At 40.5% G+C, this 16,616-nt stretch overlaps 1 protein-coding gene across 3 annotated transcripts; it reads left to right on the forward strand.

Annotated features, from left to right (window-relative positions):
- The first annotated feature begins 631 nt into the window (after positions 1-631).
- Positions 632-15,067, forward strand: LOC123754266 (Y+L amino acid transporter 2). 3 transcript variants are annotated; one of them, XM_045736501.2, is made up of 11 exons: positions 632-762; positions 5,784-6,699; positions 7,606-7,827; positions 9,224-9,297; positions 9,458-9,609; positions 9,923-9,967; positions 10,579-10,702; positions 11,251-11,451; positions 11,673-11,822; positions 13,022-13,199; positions 14,142-15,067. In XM_045736501.2, the coding sequence occupies exons 2-11, from the start codon at positions 6,003-6,005 to the stop codon at positions 14,213-14,215; spliced, it is 1,917 nt and encodes a 638-aa protein (XP_045592457.2). In that variant the 5' UTR covers positions 632-762; positions 5,784-6,002; the 3' UTR covers positions 14,216-15,067. The 3 variants fall into 3 exon arrangements, with proteins under 3 accessions (XP_045592457.2, XP_045592458.2, XP_069182518.1); XM_045736502.2 differs by having other exon boundaries at positions 663-762; positions 5,873-6,699; XM_069326417.1 differs by lacking the exon at positions 632-762 and adding an exon at positions 778-1,029.
- The last annotated feature ends 1,549 nt before the right edge of the window (positions 15,068-16,616 follow it).

The raw sequence follows: 16,616 nt of genomic DNA on the forward strand, positions 1-16,616 counted from the left end.
GAGTTAGGTGGGGACATGATCACCACGTACAAGATTCTCAGAGGAATTGACAGGGTAGATAAAGACAGGCTATTTAACACAAAGGGTACACGCACTAGGGGACACAAGTGGAAATTGAGTGCCCAAATGAGCCACAGAGATATTAGAATTTTTTTTTTTAGTGTCAGAGTGGTTGACAAATGGAATGCATTAGGCAGTGATGTGGTGGAGGCTTGACAGTTGACAGTTGAGAGGCAGGACCAAAGAGCCAGAACTCAACCCCCGCAAGCACAATTAGGTGAGTACACACTCACACAAGGAGAGGACACTATAGAAGAGACGTATCAAGTGATTAAATGAATTTAATTGGATTGACTTGCTGTTAGGGAAGAAAGTCAATGAGATGTATGCTAAGTTTTGTGAAATATAGGATGAAACCCCAAACAAATTTATACCAAAAAAGATACAAAGAACTAGAAACAGGACTGTCTCAACAGAAGTCGCGAGAGGACCAGAGAACGAAATAAATAAAAATGGGTTCAATATAGGAAGAAGCAAAACCCTCAAATGTGCTATGAGTACAAAAAGCTCAAAACAGTAGTTTCTCAGGATATATTACCACACCCCGTTTTCTATGTTTTGGACCGTGGACGTATTGACCTATGGATCACACACACTGCGCATGCGCATGTGTTGGGCCTGAGAACACTTCAGGAGAGAAAGTATTCATGATTACCAGTCAACCTTGCCACTGCTTAGAGACCACCTGCGCCCTGGTCACTGGTAAATTATCAAATATATTATTGGAAATGAGTGTTAATTACGTCCATTGAGTCTCGGTTTATACAATATTTTCAGCCCTCTCCCCCCCTGGATGTGTTTACGTTTCATCTGGAGCCAGGAAACATGAGTGAACTGACGTGACCTTGGAGAATGTTTAAAGAATTTGCCTCTCATATTTCCACTCAAGACAATTCGTGTGTCGTTGATGCTTTTTAGAAAGGAAATAAATAATAAACAGAGTTCCATTTGCTGTTTTGTTGTCTTTGGGTAAGTCTGCTTTTTCTCTCAATTTGTCATGGTAAAATACATACTTTTCAACGTAGGGTTTCTCGCTAATATAATAATTTATTTCATATTTTAAGTTGTTTTGATCAATCTGTAGATTTATTTATTTATTTATGTTTTTACAAGAAGGTACATAGGGTTGTGAGAGTACATGACATTGGTGTTCTTACATTCCTACAAAGCCTCTAACACGCATAAAGTTTCTGATACGTCATTAATCTAGCAGATAAAAGTAAGAGTAATTAAAAGGAACATTGTAACATTTTTTTTATTTCTACATAATAACTACAATAAGAAATTATTGTTTTATTTATTTGTTTATTTATATATATACAAGAAGGTACATTGGGTTTGTGAGAATACATTGGATAGTACAGTATTTACATTCTTGTAAAGCCACTAGTACGCGCAGCGTTTCGGGCAGGTCCTTAATCTAGCAGATAATTTTAAGTAGGTAATTTCTATCAGAATTGATAAATGATAAAGATACATTGCAAGAGAAAAATGAGATGAGAGAGCTTAGTAAGTATATTAAAGCACATTGTTATATTAAAGCTCTGATTGATTACATTGACAGCTTGATTAGTAATTTAAACAAGATTAATAGACACCATACAGCAGATTGACAACACATATAAGACAGCAATGATCACAATGGTAAAGATGTTCAGATTGGGTACATAAAGATTGGGAGACTGGGTAGCAAAAGATACAGATAAACAAGATTTATAAACACCATACAGCAGATTGGCAGCACATATAAGAAGACAGCAATGATCTCAATGGTAAAGATGTTCAAATTGGAAACATAAAGGTTGGGAGATTGGGTAGCAATAGATACAGTGCAATTTTAAGGCAAAGAGTGAAAAACTATGAAGATGAAATTAGGTACTTTTTAGTATTGATTTTGAATGATGTAAAAGTTGGACAGCTTTTCAATTCAGTAGGGAGTGAGTTCCATAAACTGGGTCCCTTTATTTGCATAGAGTGTTTACACAGATTAAGTTTAACTCTGGGGATATCAAAGAGATATTTATTTCTGGTGTGGTGATAATGGGACCTATTACATCTGTCCAGGAAGAGTTTCAGACAAGGATTTGCATTTAAGAACAGGGTTTTGTAAATGTAGTTGACACAAGAGAATTTATGGAGTGAGATTATGTTTAGCATGTTTAGGGAGTTAAACAAGGGGGCTGTGTGTTGTCTGAAAGCAGAATTTGATATTAATCTGATAGCAGATTTTTGCTGGGTGATGATGGACTTGAGGTGGTTTGCAGTGGTTGAACCCCATGCACAGATACCATAGTTGAAATAGGGATAGATTAGTGCATAATATAGAGAGATGAGAGCAGAGTTAGGTACATAATATCTGATTTTGGAGAGTATACCAACTGTTTTAGAGACTTTCTTAGTTATGTGTTGTATGTGGGTACTGAAGTTGAGTCTCTTGTCTAGGAATATGCCAAGAAACTTTCCATCATTTTTATTGCTAATGTTTACATTGTCTATCTGAAGCTGAATTGCATTTGTAGATTTGCTTCCAAATAGGATGTAGTAGGTCTTTTCTATGTTAAGTGTTAGTTTGTTGGTTGACATCCATAAGTGGACTTTTTTTTAGTTCATTATTAACAACATCATTTAGTGTATGTGGGTTGGGGTTGGAGTAGATGAGGGTAGTATCATCAGCAAACAAAATAGGTTTCAGAATGTTAGAGACATTAGGCAGATCATTGATGTATATAAGAAATAGAAGAGGTCCCAAGATACTGCCCTGTGGCACTCGAAAGGTTATTGGTAGAATGGGAGAGATTATATTATTGATGGCTACACATTGGTGTCTATCACTAAGATAGGATTGGATATAGTCCAGTGCATGGCCTCGGATTCCATAATGATGGAGTTTACATAAGAGGTAATCGTGATTAACAGTATCAAAGGCCTTTCTCAGGTCAATGAAGAGTCCAATTGGAAACTCATTTTTGTCAAGGGCTGAGTAAATTATATCAAGGAGACTAATAATTGCATCGTTGGTACTCTTTTGAGAGCGGAAGCCAAACTGACAGGTTCTAAGAATGTCGAATTTTACGAGATAGGAGTAGAGCTGTTTGTAGATAATTTTTTCAAATATTTTTGATAGTATGGGTAGGTTCGATATTGGTCTATAGTTGTTTATGTCTGCCGGATTACCTCCTTTATGAACTGGCGTTACTCTTGCTTTTTTAAGGATATCAGGGAAGGTATGACACTCAAGGGATTTGTTGAACAGCAGAGCTATAGGTGGCGCAAGGGCATGGGAGGCGCTCTTGTATACAATGGATGGGATTTCACTGATGTTCCCAGCATTGGTTTTTAGTGAGTGTATGATGGACACAACATCTGGATCTGTCGGGCTGACTGGTGAAAGGAGAAGAGAGTTTGGATAGCTGCCTGAGAGATATATGTTGATATGTGTCTGAGTCTGTGGGGTTTTACTTGCAAGGTTAGCACCAATCGATGAAAAGAAGCTATTAAATTCATTCGCCATTTTCAAGTCAGATGACGGTGTAAGGCCATCCTTAGAGAGTGTTATCTGGTTGTGGGAGTGTTGTTTAGTTCCCAGGATGTTAGAGATGGTATTCCATGTGCTTTTCATGTTGCCTTTTGCTTCTTTGAATCTAGTCTCATAATATGAAAGTTTTGCTTTTCTTATGATACTGGTAAGCACTGATGAGTACCTTTTAACTACTTCCTTTGAAACTAGGCCACTCCTAAATTTTTTTTCGTATTCATGTTTTTTGTTGATTGATTTAATTATGCCACTTGTGAGCCACGGGTTATTTTTTCTTTTATCAGTTACTTGTTTGGTAAGGAGGGGACAGTGAGTGTTGTAGAGGCTTAGAGTTTTGAAGAGAAAGAGGTTAGTTGATGAGTTTATATCCTGTGAATTATTAAATTCAGATTCCCAGTTAATATTGTGAAGTGCATTAGAGAGATTGTCTAAAGCTGATTCACTATGTAGCCTGAATGAAAGTTTCTTGGTTTCTGGTGGTGATGTGTCAATGTTTGCTATGAGGAAAGTAGGATAGTGGTCAGTTGTTCTGTCATAAATTACCCCAGATGTAAGGGGAGCTGTTATATTAGTCCATAGGTGATCCAGGGTAGTGGCAGATGTTTGAGTGACTCGGGTGGGCTTGGTGATTGTAGGGATTAGCATACAGGAGTGCATGCTGTTACGGAAATAGTCAACTTGAGGGTTGTTTTGAAGACCCAGGTCAATATTGAAATCACCTCCCAGAATGATGTGATTTTTGTTGAGATTGTTATTTATGATAAGATTCCTTACATTGTCAGTGAATAAAGCTATGTTGGTATTAGGAAATCTATAGATGGCACCGATAGTCAGGGAGGATTTAAGGGATTTACTGGAGAACTTGGCAAAGGTATATTCACAATAGTCATCTCTATCACTAATAACACTATTGCAAATGAAGGTATCTTTGTAATATATTGCTGTACCACCACCTTTTTTATTAGGCCTGCAGTTATGAATGGCTTTATAACCAGCTAAATTGTAGAGTTGGGTATAGTCATTACTTAGCCAAGTTTCTGTTAAAATGATGAATGATAATTTAGTACCTAGTGCTGTAAGTAGTGCATTTATATCATCAAAATGTTTACCAAGTGACCTAACATTTTGGTTGTAAACTGATAATCAGGTGCTATTTAGGAGTTTGCTTTTTGCAAGATTTGCTGTGTAATACCTGCAATAATGATGATCAATGTGCTGATTTGTGTGGATATGGGACAGAAGATTTCGATCAGGATCAATATCAGTAAGCATATAGATAAGATAACGTCACGATACAATAAGATAAACAATTACAGGAACAGATAAATACTAAATCTGCTGTTAAATAGAAAGTAATTATAGCAAAACACAACAATACAGTAATATAACAATACAATAAGAGCTTACAAAGTATTAAGTCTGCTAAAATTAGAGAATAATTATGGCAAAACACAACAATAAATGCAAGTAAACAAAAGAATTTAAACAATTAGAGGTAGAATAATGGTCACTAGATAGCGATGGAGGATACACAAGTTTGGTGGAGAGAACAAAAAATCAGTAGAGACTGTCAAGATGAATATATAAAAAATTTGACAAATGATAATTGTAAAGTAAAATAATCTTAAAGATAATAAATTTTATTTAGCTTAGTTTTTAACCTATAATTAGTATGAACTTAATTAAAAGAACAAAATGAGATCAATAATTGATTTCAATAAATGACATAAATCAATACAATTAAATTTAAAATTTAAATGGAATAGGGTAAGATTAGATTTAAGAGTAAAATTTTACAATGAAACTGAGGTAGATGCTTGCATAAGTGCATGGAGACTTGACGGATTATTTAGGAAATTGTATTAATTATACTGGTGATGTTTCACATCTTAAGAACTAAAATTGGATGAGTTTGAACTCACCCAATTTTAGTGGTTAAATTGGGTGAATTGTAGTTCAAATTCACTCTGTATCACAAGATACAGTGAGAGTTTGAAGCACAAGGCAGGAAACTATGAGAATGGAATTAGTTATTTTTAGGTTTTGCTTTTCAATAAGGCATAGGTTGGACAATTTTTTAATTCATCAGGGAGTGAGTTACATAGACTGGGTTCTTTTATTTGCATGTAGGGTATTTATCTAATTATCCACAAGAATAATTTTTTACCATATGTTGCCTTAATTTAAGGAGACATATTGATCGGTGTTTAAAGACATTATGCAAAATAAAAAATAATAATAAAAAAATGATTTGACATTTATCTTACTGAAATAAAGGGCCCACAAAATTTCATATCCAATGAATTAAGTTTGTAAGGCTAAATATGAAATGAAACAAGCATAGTTTTGCGTGGTGTTACGCATAGTGAGTTTTCTTGTGGTGGTAAGCATCTTGAGTGAGACAACCATGGGGACTGCGAGCTCTAGGGAAATTGCATCTACGACGGATGTTCCTCAACACTCTTCCTCGGAGACGCAACGCCAAGAGGCAGCTTCGAAGGGGGTATCGACACCGAAATCATCTGTTTGTCACAGAAGATCTTCTGGCCTGAAGAAGAACCTAACAGCCGAAGCCACAACGAAGAACAAGTCGGCGGTATTTGATGAAGTCGACAAGACGGTCGACGGCATGACTGCCTCTGGAAAGTATCCGGACACTGGCGGGCAGCTGAAGAGGGGACTCCAGTCGGCAGGATCTGGTGAGCCCGACGGCATGCCTGCCCCTGGGAAGTGTCCGGACACTGGCGGGCAGCTGAAGAAGGGGCTCCGGTCAGCAGGATCTGGTGAGGCCGACGGCATGACTGCCCCTGGGAAGTGTCCGGACACTGGCGGGCAGCAGAAGAAGGGGCTCCGGTCAGCAGGATCTGGTGAGCCCGACGGCATGACTGTCCCTGGGAAGTGTCTGGATACTGGCGTGCAGCTGAAGAGGGCACTCGGACTGGGAAACGGTGTGGGCATGATCGTGGGCATTGTGATCGGGTCTGGCATCTTCGTGTCGCCCAAGACGGTGGTGCAGTACACGGGCAGCGTGGGCATGGCGCTGGTGGTGTGGGTAGCTACGGGACTCGTCTCCATTGTCGGAGCCCTCTGCTACGCCGAGCTTGGTAAGTACCCAGACAATTATTACTGCCAATTTATATTTATAACTTTCAGTTCAGTAGATAAATTCTAAAAAAAATAAAACAGTTTAAATGCTGAATAAATCTTTATATTTGTTTCATATGCGACGTTTGTGTGTTTATCTTTTGTGTCCTTTGTAAAAAGTTGAAAATTTTTTAGTCTTTGCCAAAATGCCTCTTATTATCCGCTATAAATTCCCAAAGTGTTTAAGCTGTGCTATGTTAATAGGGCCTAAATGCTCATATAAAGAGTTCTCTAAAATTCTAACAAGCCTATGATTGATGTTACTGAAACATCCACATGTGACTTTGGTGTTCATAGCGCTCCTGAGTTACCACATAGCCTTCTACTCTAATCCAACAACTCTTCTGCGTCTACCCAACACGGCTTCTGTGTCTCCTCTTATGATCAAAGCTTCTACCACGCTTCTCAACCCCCATTAATCATCAGGGTTGTCTTCCCACTCACGTTCACTACACATCAGGCGTAAAGATGATGCCTGCTCTGCTGACACTGTTGTCTGCTTGGTTATGGGGGCACTGTTGTCTACCCTGTGATGGGGGTGTCATCCTGACACTAAGTCAGTAATTGTCAGGGGGATTTCAGTGTGTAGATATGTGTTGTTGAAGTCTTTCTACGTCCCACTCTTGCTACATCTTTTAAAACACTAATCAATTTTGTGGATATTTTAATATTCTGTAGTTGGTATCTGCATCGGGTGCCTAAAATGAAAGTAAACTCTCATATTATATACTAATGCCGTCACGTAATGTTTTATCATTAAACATTTGTGTAAACATCTTCCTAAAGTCTATTTGACCATTAAACACATTTATAGACATACTCCTAAAGTCTATTTGATAAACAATTGATTGCTCTTCTTTGTTAAGGTACGACCATCCCCCGGAACGGAGCCAATTACGCTTATATCATGGAAGCCTTTGGTCCGGTGCCCGCATTCCTCGCCCTCTGGAGCACCATCTTCATATCCAGACCGGCTTCCAGAGCCATCGTCGCTCTTACCTTCGCCAACTACCTCCTCCAGGCGTTCATACCTGACTGTTCCTCGCCTCCCTACTATGCCGTCAGGCTCCTGGCCGCGGCCATGCTCTGTAAGTCACGTAACGGGTTAACATAAACCTATGAGAATATTGACATCTGATGAAGGCCTATTTGTCCATGCGAAGCCTTTCTTATTTATTGTCAACCACTCTATGCAGGTATTTGTCTAACTTCTCTCATTCTGCATTTCTCCACGAACTCCCACTCGTGTATTTGTGTGACAACATTCATTTTGTATTTGTCCCAAAGTTCCCACTCATATTTTTGTCCAACCACGCTCACACTGCATTTGTCTAACCGATTCAGTAACTTCCCAACACGTTTGGCCTCTGTGATGTTAATTGGTGAGTTGTGTCACAGACCGGCAACACTATTTCTCTGGCATTGTTTTCCTATTTCCTGTCTGGATAAAAAGCTAACCAATTTGTGATTTCATTGTTTCGTATTCTGTCTTGTATTATTCCTAATATTAGTACCAAATTAATATTTCCACTTGATAAATTTCAGCTATATTCTACACTTCAGTGAGAACAGGCTTTGCGAAAAGCATTTTTGTTTAAAAACTGTTTTTTTTTTTTTTAGCAGCGATCTCATAGTCACTGTATTTTGCTTCCCAGTAATATGTAACTTCAACAACAACAACACTGCTTTGAAACCAGAATTTACCCCAGGTACTTTCTGAATCTACACTTCCTGAATTGATATCCAGTTGTTCTGTTGATGTATTTTACACCTTATTAATAGTCCTTCATTTTACCCTTTCATCCATTAGTATGCTTGAGTCATATAAGCCTTACTCTTTGCCTTTTCAAAGGATGTAAATGAAGCTTTATTAATCTCTCTCTTCATATGAAAGTTTTCATATTCCTCGGATTAACTTTTTGTCATCCTTCTATGTACTCTTTCCAGTAAATTTGGCTCTGAGGCGACATACAAAAACGAGTCTGTACCTTGGACGTCAGAGAACTGGTCTCACCGTAGATATACTGAGCGATAATGATGGAAGCTGATGGGGCCATTTGTAATGGGGAATACTAATTGCTAATTGGGAGTACTTAAGCGTAGCAGGAAAACGTACAGGGCAACAAGGAGTATTTAAGGAAAAATGAGTACTCAGGAATAACAGAGAGTACTCAGGGATAACAGAGAGTACTCAATGATATCTGTGAGTACTCAATGATATCTGTGAGTACTCAAGGATAACAGTATTCAAGGATAACAGGATTTACTGAGGAATATCATAAAGTTCTCAAAAATAACAGGGTGTACTGAAGGATAACAAAGTTCTCAAGAATAATAGGGTGAATTGTAGGATAAAATAAAGTGCTAAAGAATAACAGGATATACTCAAGGATAACAAAAAAGTGCTCAAGGGGGAACCCACACCAACATCACAATTATACGTGACTCCCTAGAATCTACCAATGTTCTCCTGTTCTTCGTCAGGTTTAGTCATGTATGTAAACTGCATGGGTGTCAAGCGTGGGAGCAGTGTGCAAGACATCTTAGCCGTCACGAAGGTTCGTATGAAAATACACACCAACAAAATTTAGCGTTCCGTATTTATCAATATTGCCTATACCACTTGGTTACATTAAATAAATAAATCCTGCGACACTAATCCCCGTATACATGTAATCCCTGTGTTTTTGTTTTGTTTTTGTGTGTTGCCGTATCCAGGTGTTGGCGCTAATCATCATCATCGTGGCTGGGGTCCACCACCTGGCCAGGGGTCACGTGGAGCACTACCTCGACCCCATGAAAGGCACCGTGTGGGACGTCTCCTCCTTCGCCACCGCCTTCTACTCCACCGTATTCGCCTACAGCGGGTGGTGAGTGCTGCTAGTTTAGTGCGTTTAAGCGAGTGTTGGTGAAGGTAAATGTCAGAGGTGTACTCAGTAGAGTACTCCCTCTCTGTATCGTACGCTACGTGTACGATACAGCTCTACGAATGTCAATAGATATTCTTACCGTAATATATTAAGGGTACAAACTCACTGTTATTGGTTAATATGACAGCAGAAATTGAACTCATATCTCAGTCTTGAATATACGCTCTTGTACGTATTTATACGAAATAAAACACTGATATTTTGCACTTATAAGGAGCAAAATTGTTGCTTAAATAGTTCATTATTGTTCCAGGAACAGCCTGGGTACAATTGTCGAGGAGCTGAAGGAACCAACTAAGCAAGTAGCATTTCATACAGTTCATCAACAAAGAAAATGAATCACATACAAGAATGATAAAAAATTGTACTGATGTTTTCATAGGTGGAATTTATAAGAAAAATATTTAGGGGTATTTTCATTTAAATGATTTCATTGCTTTACTCTGGATGTTATATAAAATTTAAACCATTCCTTATGAATGCAACCCCTTGGGCTGGACGGTAGAGCGACAGTCTCCATTCGTGCAGGTAGGCGTTCAATCCCCGACCTTCCAAAGTGGTTGGGCACCATTCCTTTCCCCCCGTCCCATCCCAAATCCTTATCCTGACCCCTTCCCAGTGCTATATAGTCGTAATGGCTTGGCGGTTCTAGAAGGATTCGAACCCAGACACACAAGAGCATAGTCTCACGAATTCCAACATTTTCGTACAGTCAGTGTGGTCTAGCGGTTAAGGTACCAGGTGCGTACTGGCTGTCTGGGTTCGAATCCTTCTGGGGTGTGGAGTTTTCAGTTATATATATATATATATATATATATATATATATATATATATATATATATATATATATATATATATATATATATATGTATATATATATATATATATATATATAATATGCACTTGCAGGAATCTACCAAGGGCCATTGCTATCTCAATAACAATAGTGACCATCGTTTACACCCTTACCAATGTTGCTTACTACGCTGTGTTGACGCCTGCTGAGATCCTTTCTTCCAATGCTGTGGCTGTGGTGAGTACATCCAGGGATGTGACTGTGGTGAGTACATCCAGGAATGTGACTGTGGTGAGTACATCCAGGAATGTGACTGTGGTGAGTACATCCAGGAATGTGACTGTGGTGAGTACATCCAGGAATGTGACTGTGGTGAGTACATCCAGGGATGTGACTGTGGTGAGTACATCCAGGGATGTGACTGTGGTGAGTCACATGTGACACACTGTTTTCGTCCTGTCAGTCACTCTCTGACAGATAATCTTTCTCGTGATCTACGGTTACAGGGCATGTGCATGTCACATCCCTGTCAATCAGTGCAACTGCAAATTAATTTCCCATATCATATTGCTGAAGGTGTATTATGAAGAGTATATCTAACGTTTCTTTAAGTCTCTGATGTTTCTTGAACTCCTGAACACAGGAGCTCAAAATATTTTGAATTTTAAAAATTTCACACGAAGGAAAACCATTACATTGGAGGATAGTCTGGTAGTCGAGATAGTCTTTACCACATTGATTTATGGTCAAGATTACACCTGCAGCTCTCTGTCACTTGGTTCCAGACCTTCGGGGGCCGGAAGCTGGGTGTGTTGGCGTGGATCATCGCCTTCTTCGTCGCATGCTCCACCGGAGGCAACATCAATGGCACTATAATAAGGGCGTCTCGCCTTACCTACGCTGGGGCGAGAGAGGGACACCTTCCTCAGTTCCTCGCACTCATCAACATCAACCATTACTCTCCTGTCACGGCTGTTATAGTATCGGTGAGTTATAGTATATATATATATATATATATATATATATATATATATATATATATATATATATATATATATATATATATATATATATATATATATATATATATATATATATATATGTATCACTAAAGACTCTATAACCAAACCACGATTCAAACCAGCATAGTCAGGGCTAACACCCAACAGTGTACACAGAACTAAACCCCACTTGATAATTGTTACAGGCGATGATCCCGCTCGTGGCGCTGACATCAGACAGCATCGGGAACCTCCTGGCTTACACCACCTTCACCAGCAACGTCAGGAACTTCACCGCCGTCCTGGGGCTCCTGTGGCTCAGGTACAAGGAGCCAGACAGACCCAGACCGATCAAGGTGAGTTATGGACCAGCGGTATTCAAGCCGGCAGCCGGACAGACCCAGACCGATCAAGGTGAGTTATGGACCAGCGGTATACAAGCCGGCAGCCGGACAGACCCTGACCGTTCAAGGTGAGTTATGGACCAGCGGTATACAAGCCGGTGTCAATGTTTCCGATTGCATTGATAAATTGAATTTTCATAGATTTCAATTTATTTTCGTTTTCATTTAATTATTTTATGTGACAATGCGTTGGAATTGAGATGTGTTGTTTACCAGACAGTTCATTTCGTAAGTATATGTATTGATGCCACACCTATGACAGGTGAAAACTTTTTTTTTTTTTTTGAAGAAACAGCGCCATCTTTGCATGTAAGAGCAACACAAGCTATACTAAATATGTTACGATTCCATTTCAGTGTTTCCGATTGCATTGATAAATTGGATTTTTAAAGGTTTCGATTTATTTTCATTTTGATTTAATTATTTTGTGTGACATTGCATTGGAAGTAAGCTGTGTTGTTTACCATACTGTTCATTTCGTGAGTACAGTTATTTTTTTTCATTGTATTTCATTTCGTTTTTTAACTGTTTTGTTATATTTCAATGATGGGAACATCAGATCATTTGATGTTCCCAATTTTCTGATGGGAACATCAGATCATTTGGGAATTCATCGGACGAGGGAGTGGAGGATGGTGGAGAGGACGAGGGGACAGTGGAGGGGGTAATGATGGGAAGGACGAGGGGACCGGGGAGTTGGGGATGGTGGGGACGAGGGGACAAAGAAATGGAAACGGGTGGGGAGGACAAGGGGGAGTGGGGGAAGGTGGGGAGGACAGGGGGATGGGGAGGAGGAAATGATAGGGAGAAAGAGGGGATGGGGGAGTGGAAGATGGTGGGGAGGACGAGGGGACGGTGGAGTGGGGAATGGTAAGGAGGACGAGAGGACGGTGGAGTGGGGGATGGTGGGGAGGACTAAGGGAGGGGGGAGGGGAGAATGGTGGGGAGGATCAGGGGACCGGAGAGTGAGGAATGGTTGGGAGGAGAAAGGAATGAGGGGAAAAAATAGATCGGGTAGAAAAGTGTGTCCAAGAGCTAATAGCTCGATTCTGCTGGCACAAATAGTACATACAAATATTAAATACTCACAAACACATTCGTACATATGTATTCCAACCTACATATGTACTCTCACGTCTCTAAAATCGCAGGTGTGGCTTGGTTTCCCTGTCTTTTATCTGCTGGTGACCTTGTTCCTGACGGTCATGCCGGCGGTTCGAAACCCTGAGCAGCTCCTTGTCGCCCTCGGCTTCGTCATCGTGGGCCTCATCATCTACTACTTCATTATTCACCTCAAAATGAAGCCCAAATGTCTCTCCAAGTTTATGGGTGAGTCTGGTGACCCGTTATTGGTTACCATTCAACCAAGTCCAAATGAATCTTAATTTGTGTATCTTTTGTACCTCTCAGTTCTTCTTTATATCAGCAAAGATAGATTGCCCAAATCCCTATCATTCGTTCGAACTGACACAATGCCTAGATGTCCTGTACCTCGGGGCGGGGGGGGGGGGAGGGAGTGTATTCCTTCTGTACATCGTATCTTCGTTCTCTCTCTACCCCTCTCTTTACCCGTATTCTGCTTTAGATCTCCATACCAAGGGACTCAAAACTATTACTTGAGCCGACCCCACGCCACGTGGTCTTAAGACGATTGACCGACTTAAGATTCTACAACCCGTATGACGTGAAATAGACTTTTAGCAAAACTCTAGAATCACTTTTTCGCTGCCACCACCAGACCAGTAACACTGAGCAATCATCGAGGTCTGGATCGATCATGCTAATCAATAAACTTTGGGGCTTGATCCCCCCCACTAGTAATGGATGACTTGGATATCCGTAAGTGTGGAATTAATTAATAATCAAAGGAAATACTGAATTATGATTCGGTGTTAGAATCTAGCGATTATCATAATCTCAGGTTAGTCTGGCGCAACTTGATGCGTTTATTTGAAATAGGTTTGTAGTTCTGGGGTTCAAAATCATTGGGGTAACTTTGACGACATGCGACTGCAACCTTTCTGTCACCTTTAGGACTAACCCATACATGGCAAGAGCTTTTATGTTACGAAATGTACAATAATAATGAAATTGATTACAATATCGTGGCAGCAGAAACAATGTGTACACCATGTCTCTAGCATAATCGTCTCTCCTTCAGTAGATCATGTTAAAGTGTTTACAATTTTGTTTATGAATAAGTTTATTTAATTTTATTTAATTTTATTTAATTTTATTTTATTTTATTTATTTATTTATTTATTTTTGCAGACAAAGTGACGTTTGTGTGTCAGGTGTTGTTGATGAGTTCACCAGAGGAGACCGGTGTCTTTGGTGCATTGTGACCGTCTTTCCCGGCCGGCCCTACCCTGGCGCGTCGCGATGCCTCACTGACCAAGAATTGTCAACGTTCCGGCAAGTGTCACGACGACGCCAAGGGAGAAGCTGGACATGACGTCAAGGGAGGAGCTGTCAAGAGGCTTTTCTCGCCTTGCTGAATGTGGGTGTACTTACCCAAGAGTGCTTGCCTAACAGTGGCTACGAGGAAGTGAGCTCTTGCTCTGATTGATTGATAAAGACTAAGTCACCCAAGAGCTGGCACGGGCATGAATAGCCCATAACTCCAGCTCTGCATGCCCCGCTTACCAGCCTTGTTGTACCTGTTGCGTTTTAACTTTAACTTTTCTGGAGTTCGAATTCTTTGTCAAATCTGGAGATGGCTTCCAAAACTTATTTGAAATGATTCCACATATTGATCTCCCAGTCAAGGTATGAGAATTTCCTTGATTTTTTGATGTTTCCGACTTCCACCTATGTAATATTGCCAATTTTCCCTCAGTTGAAAGAGGCAGTCTTTATCAACTTATATATTTCCCTCAGTATCTTGTATGTCGTAGTTATATCCCCCTTTGTTTCTTCTGTTGTATGCTGTTGTGAGATTTAGTTTAATTAGGTTTTCTTCGTAGCTTAATCCTCTCAGCTCTGGTTCTAATATTGTTCTATAGCTCTGCATTTTTCCCATTTTGGTTGTATGATTTACAGAGTGCAGATTCCAGGCCGGTGCTACATATTCCAGTATTTATCCAAATATCTGTAGGAGTAGATCTCCATGACCCAGTAATTAGTTTGTTTTTTAAATATTTGACGGCATTTGCTGTCGCTCTGTTTGTTGGACATTAATAAAGCTTCAAAATATTTGAGAATAATTTCATTTTGACACACACACACACACACCTAACCCCCACTGGCGGCTAAGTAGACAGCGTTTTGTGGTCATAGTCGTTGCAAACGAACTAACCAAGATGTCAGTTTCGACGGACCTACTAAAAAATCCACAACCAACCTCTGCACAACAAGTATAGACCCCAACGCAAACGGCATCCACAGCAGCAGCGGCAGCATCTACGACAGCACTTCTGGTAATGACACCGACAACAGGGCTAGCAGCACCAACAACCTCATCGCCAACTACCTCAGCGAACCTTACCTCATCAAACATGGCCCAGCATCACCCAATGGCAGCCCCAACCCCAGCTACCGGCACGTGATCAAGAATAAAGAAACAGCACAAGGAGCAACAAGCCCAGACCGCACCTACAAGGCTACATCGAGGACCTTAACATCTCCACATCGAGGAAGACGACGGGAGAAGTCCCTGACTTGGTATCATCGTCCAAACAGAGGGGGTTCAGGGGAAACTAAACCACCAGACAACAGCTGGCGCACAACTGCAAAGAGATCATTCTCCACCAGGACTCTTCCAATGTTCGACGACCTCTCCACCCTGAAAATGGAGTACCACGACCCGGCCTACGCCTTCGTATACCCCAAGAGACAACCCAAATTCAACACAGATGACGAGTATCCAGAAGGAACCCAACTGCCGCAGTTGTTGGGCCCAACAGTGAGATGCCACCTCGGGCAGAACCGTCAACCCCCCTTGCGATATAACGTCCACTACCTCCATCGGAAAGACTCCTCCTCCTCCAAGCCAGACAGAGCACCTCACCTAAACCAGGACAACAGCCACCAGCCACACCACTAGCCTCCTGCCACTGAATAAGAACTCAAGGTCATCAACGACAAGAAAGCTCTAAGCTAAGATCAAAACATCATGACAACCCATGGTGGCTAGGTCACCGAACTTTCAAGCCTCCTCTCTTCACATCCAAATCCTCTTCCAGAATTTCACCCTCCCCCCAATCCCTCTTCCTCCCCCATCCTTTCCTAGCCTTTTGGATATCAAATCCAAATCCCAGGTCGTCTTGCTGTCTCCTAGTACCATAATGTCGCTCTATGTCACTGTGAATTCTTTACTTTCCTCTACCTATGGTCTGATCGTGTGCTGAAATAATGGGATAATTTTAGATTGTTGTTTGTGCACAACCACGATCCTTGAGAGACATTGTCTAGGACGCCCAAAATTGCCGTCCTTGAAAATTAAAGCGGCTCGCTGTATCTTGCGTTCTGTGCTGTAAGGCGACGGTCAAAATGTTCAAATTAGCAAAGGGGAAGAGGGGGCGAACCCACAGCAACCTAGGAGGAAATGTAGATGTTTATCTCTCAGAATGTTTGGTAATATGTTTATTGTTTGTGATGTGTGTCTATGTGTTAACACGATGTACTGAACGGGGTGAGAATAGCTTGAGCTACCTCATCCCTTTGTGTGTATTTTACATCAATAAACTTATTTCAATTTCAATTCACAGCGACGTCATCCACCTGTTTGTGTACACACGACCATCA

Source organism: Procambarus clarkii, chromosome 18 (genome assembly GCF_040958095.1).
Source record: "Procambarus clarkii isolate CNS0578487 chromosome 18, FALCON_Pclarkii_2.0, whole genome shotgun sequence".
NCBI classification, from domain to species: domain Eukaryota; kingdom Metazoa; phylum Arthropoda; class Malacostraca; order Decapoda; family Cambaridae; genus Procambarus; species Procambarus clarkii.

Excerpts from the sequence above, each read along its gene's own strand:
- LOC123754266 (XM_045736501.2), top strand. The coding sequence starts at position 6,003 with ATGGGGACTGCGAGCTCTAGGGAAATTGCATCTACGACGGATGTTCCT. Across the intron at positions 11,452-11,672 it reads TCACGGCTGTTATAGTATCG|GCGATGATCCCGCTCGTGGC; the intron begins GTGAGTTATAGT and ends TAATTGTTACAG. Across the intron at positions 13,200-14,141 it reads ATGTCTCTCCAAGTTTATGG|ACAAAGTGACGTTTGTGTGT; the intron begins GTGAGTCTGGTG and ends TTATTTTTGCAG.